We start from the raw sequence: 3,868 nt of genomic DNA, 5'->3' as shown, positions 1-3,868 counted from the left end.
GGTGTTATTCTGTATGTTGGCAAATTGAACACCAATAAAAAATAAATTTATTATTAAAAAAAAAAAGGAAAGGGAGGTGGGCTGGCGGTGGGGGTGACTGGGTGACGGGCACTGAGGGGGGCACTTGACGGGATGAGCACTGGGTGCTATTCTATATGTTGACAAATTGAACACCAATAAAAAATAAATTTATTAAAAATATTTACTAAAACTCTCATACAGTAAAGATGTATGATTTTTTTATTGAAAGGACAATTCTAAAGCTATCTTTCTATGAAAACAAATGACACTATTACCTATCTAGATTAGATGGCTGATTATATCTCATTCATTTTCTTTGTACTTCTGTATTTTTCAAATTTCTAAATAAGAAATGATTAAATATGAAGAATTCATTTCTGCAGTGAGCAGAGTAGAAGACATAAGAAATTGGATGTACCTCAGGAGACATCAGGGCCCAACCAAGGAGTGGTGCCTGGAAAAGATGAGACAGAACCAGATGGGGCAGTGAGAGACCAGTCACATGTTCTCCAAACTCCACACCCCAAAGCCCTTCGCTACCCCCTGCAGGACCTGGTAAAATACTGGGTCTGCTGCCAGGCTCACATTCAGACATCCAGAGTTAACATCATGAAGTGGTTGGTTTTCCAGCTGGTGACACTCTACTGCCTGGTCATCATGCCAGTGACAGGAACTATGAAAGAAAAAACTAAGAAAGTAACTCGTCGTCCAAATTTCAGTAGGTATTTTGGTGGAGCTTCAAACTGAAGAGGGGCTAGAGAACAAAAAGGAACCCGGCACTGGCATATGTGAAACTCTTGGTTCCTTTTTTAAGCCAGGATACCAGAGGAAAGCTGAATGTGCAGTTCTCAAGTTTCAGGGACTCCTGATGTGACAAGTAATGATGTTCTTCTGTATGTTGCGGGGACTATGGTGTTTTTGTTGAGGAGGACCTGTAGTGGTGGAAAGCTGCACAGGATTCAAAGCCTGCATAGAGAATGCCTAGCTTGAACCACCAGGAATTGGTGTCTTCCACTCAGGAGTTCCAAAGATGAGCACCAAATTGGGCAAGGGGGACTAATTATCTCTTGAAATATGCCCTTTGTTTACCAAATTGAGTATTTTAAAACATTGGATGTGGGAAGAGTACTAAAATGGGTGATTGACCAAGAGAAGTTTGGAATGGCTGGGGTAAAACAATTAAAATCAGCAGAATTGAGGGGAGAGGAGTGGGTCCATACTGGCTGGCAAAGGTTTCTGAGGAATAGCCAGGTTTGGAGGGTTGTCTCAGCCAGACAGGGAAAAGCAAGGGACGGTTCTTCCTTTCCTCTGGGACCCTGTTCCTCTCACTCTGTAAAATGAGAGCAGGAGACCAGTAGATCTTTTGAGCCTCTTTGTTCTGCGAACTGGGTTTCAGGACTCAGGTCATGTGATGTTGAATTCCATGGAGGTGGCCTCATGGTTGCTGGGTTTGTTAGGGGGTAGGAGCTGGATTTTGACTCTTGGAATGGAAAAGGCCTCCCAGATCCCTGAGCAGGGAAAAGAAGAAGAGAAACCAATGGAGGTGGTGCTGGGGCCTTAGAGGGGCTGATAATAGTGAGAAAAACTCTTCTTCTTGGAGTCACTGCTCATGTATTCCTTCTCAGTTGTAGTAAAACCGAAAATGCGAGATTGCTCGAGGTCACCTACCTACTACGAGTGCCAAAGAAAGTGCCAATATTCCTGGGACTGTGCTGTTGGGTATGAATGCTGCTTTGCTGCCTGTGGAAGTATTTGCTTGAATATCCGACAAATCGGTAGGGTTAAGAATCACTTCCTCTTGCCACTCGTTTGTTAAACCTATAGAACCACTATTGTAGGGGAAAGACAGAGAGACTATACCTCCTCAGTCCCAGGACCCATTCCAACTGGGGATCCCCACCCCTTCCCTCAGCCCAAGCCCCCATTGTCTGCTTGTAGGCCTGCCTGATTTATTCAAAACTCAGGAGATCTAATATTAATGTCCCTTTGCTCACTAGACTCGAAAAAACCCAAGGGAAGCCTTGTGTGGGCATCCCCTAAACCACATTAAGTATCCCTGCCCCCAGGGTTTGGGAGGATCTGTTACTCTCAAAGAAATATGTTTCAGCAAACTGTGTGGTCACTGAATACCTACTACCCCTTCTCTCTTTCAGAGACCCATAAGGACACTACACCCAGAACCGAGGCTGTAACTACTTTGTGTCACCCAACCACCATTTGGAATTAGGACCTATAGACACCTACAAGGTGTCAGGCTAATTCTACATGATGTCCAGTGGTATGATCGTCTTATCCCAGCTGGGAGGCGGCAGGGAGGGGAGTGGATGGGTCCCAAGGCAATGTCTCTCCTATTTGCCAACCCTCTTCCCTGAACCATTGTATATCAGCTTCTTTTCCCTGAAAAATAAACAGTGGCATTAACCCAGAACCTCTGTCTCTTCTTCTATAGTACCACTACCTTTAGCTCCCTTCATTTAGTACCTAAGTTTCCAACGCCTGCCTCCCAGTGGATTTCTCTACCCTCTCACCATTCAGAAGTCTGAACTCCTTAGCCAAGACTCCTGGACTCTCTTTGTTCATAGACTACCATCTCTGAGGAAAACTGCTTATGTGTGGGATCTTCTTATAGCTACAGGAAGCACCATCCCTCTGAGTTCTCCAGACTTTCCTTATGCAGCTTATCTTTTCTTTTCAGGCCTGTGATTCTAGTAGGTTCCCACAAGTGGACTCCCTTTGAACTAATCCAGGGAAGTACAATCAATCTCACAGGTGACAGCACCCATGGTCTAGAATGGATAGGAAATACCATTGGCTTCTCTAAGCTCTCCTCTCCAACAATGCCTTATTTGTTGGTGTCGTTTACTCAATCACTTGGAAACTATAGGAATATCTTCAAGTGCAAATACTCTTAAAAAATAAACAAACTTTAGAAGGTTATAGAGAGCGTACAATGTGTCCAGACTTGAGGGAAGAACCACTCCTCATGAGTCGAGGTGTGACTAACTCTCTGTTGGCATACAGTCCAGGGAAAGGTTAAGTCTTATGATCCAAACTAGCAGAAACCAGGATGGGGCATGGAAAAAAGCGTGAATGGGATATACACTCAGTGCCTTAAGATATAAATGCAGAGAGGTCATTTTGTGCATCATAGTATCAGGTTTCCTGGAAGAAGAGATACTTAGTCCTAAAATTGGAGGATAGGGAGGAATTGGGGCAACTCAAATGAAAGTTAATTTTCCTCCAAGACAGTATTAAATATAGAGTGGGGGAGAAGAAAGGGAACTTGAGGATATGAAAGGTTGATTCCCTCACTACTTCCTGTCCCCAAACCAACAGATGAAGTTGTGGACAAGATTGGATTATGAATTTGGCGTTAAGCTCTATGACCCCAGCATACTGGAACTTGCCAACTCTTCCTTTTTGGTCTCTGTTGTTATATCCATGAAACCTGCAACACGCAGGTATTACTTGCTAAAATTAACAAAGGAAAACCAATAGGCACAATAGGTGGCTGAACCTACTCAAGTCCTCTCAGCAGGTTGATGACAAAGAGATATGTAGACCTCATTCTCTACATGCCCCTGTACTTGAGTTTCCTGAAATGCATATATGTCAGGGGCCAGAGATGTGCTTAAAATAGGAGATCTGGTGGCGAATAGGGTTGGAAAGGGGCATTGTGAAGAAAGAGTGATAGTTGAGACGGGCGAAGGAGGACAGGTCCATAGTGTTCTCCTGGACTAGCAGGGGGTGCTTGCCTTAGGACAAAACCAATGAACTGTTTTCTGCTAAGCAATTAACAAAAAGAAGCAGTTGAGAAAGACTCTGGAGCCACCAGGCAGATAGGACA

At 44.0% G+C, this 3,868-nt stretch overlaps 1 protein-coding gene across 1 annotated transcript; it reads left to right on the top strand.

Moving 5' to 3' along the window:
* The first annotated feature begins 512 nt into the window (after positions 1-512).
* Positions 513-2,442, top strand: LOC140617892 (protein WFDC11-like). The gene is made up of 3 exons (XM_072799764.1): positions 513-739; positions 1,647-1,796; positions 2,175-2,442. Exons 1-3 carry the CDS (start codon positions 631-633, stop codon positions 2,246-2,248), a joined length of 333 nt encoding a protein of 110 aa, XP_072655865.1. The 5' UTR covers positions 513-630; the 3' UTR covers positions 2,249-2,442.
* The last annotated feature ends 1,426 nt before the right edge of the window (positions 2,443-3,868 follow it).

Source organism: Canis lupus, chromosome 26, assembly GCF_048164855.1.
Source record: "Canis lupus baileyi chromosome 26, mCanLup2.hap1, whole genome shotgun sequence".
Taxonomy (NCBI): Eukaryota; Metazoa; Chordata; class Mammalia; order Carnivora; family Canidae; genus Canis; species Canis lupus.
The sequence above is the reverse complement of the archived record's forward strand: the minus strand, read 5'-3'. Positions and strand labels throughout refer to the sequence as shown.

Bases quoted from the DNA above. Each gene is read 5' to 3' on its own strand.
- LOC140617892 (XM_072799764.1), top strand. From the start codon at position 631: ATGAAGTGGTTGGTTTTCCAGCTGGTGACACTCTACTGCCTGGTCATC. The intron at 740-1,646 runs GTAGGTATTTTG...ATTCCTTCTCAG, and splicing joins AACTCGTCGTCCAAATTTCA to TTGTAGTAAAACCGAAAATG. The intron at 1,797-2,174 runs GTAGGGTTAAGA...TCTCTCTTTCAG, and splicing joins CTTGAATATCCGACAAATCG to AGACCCATAAGGACACTACA.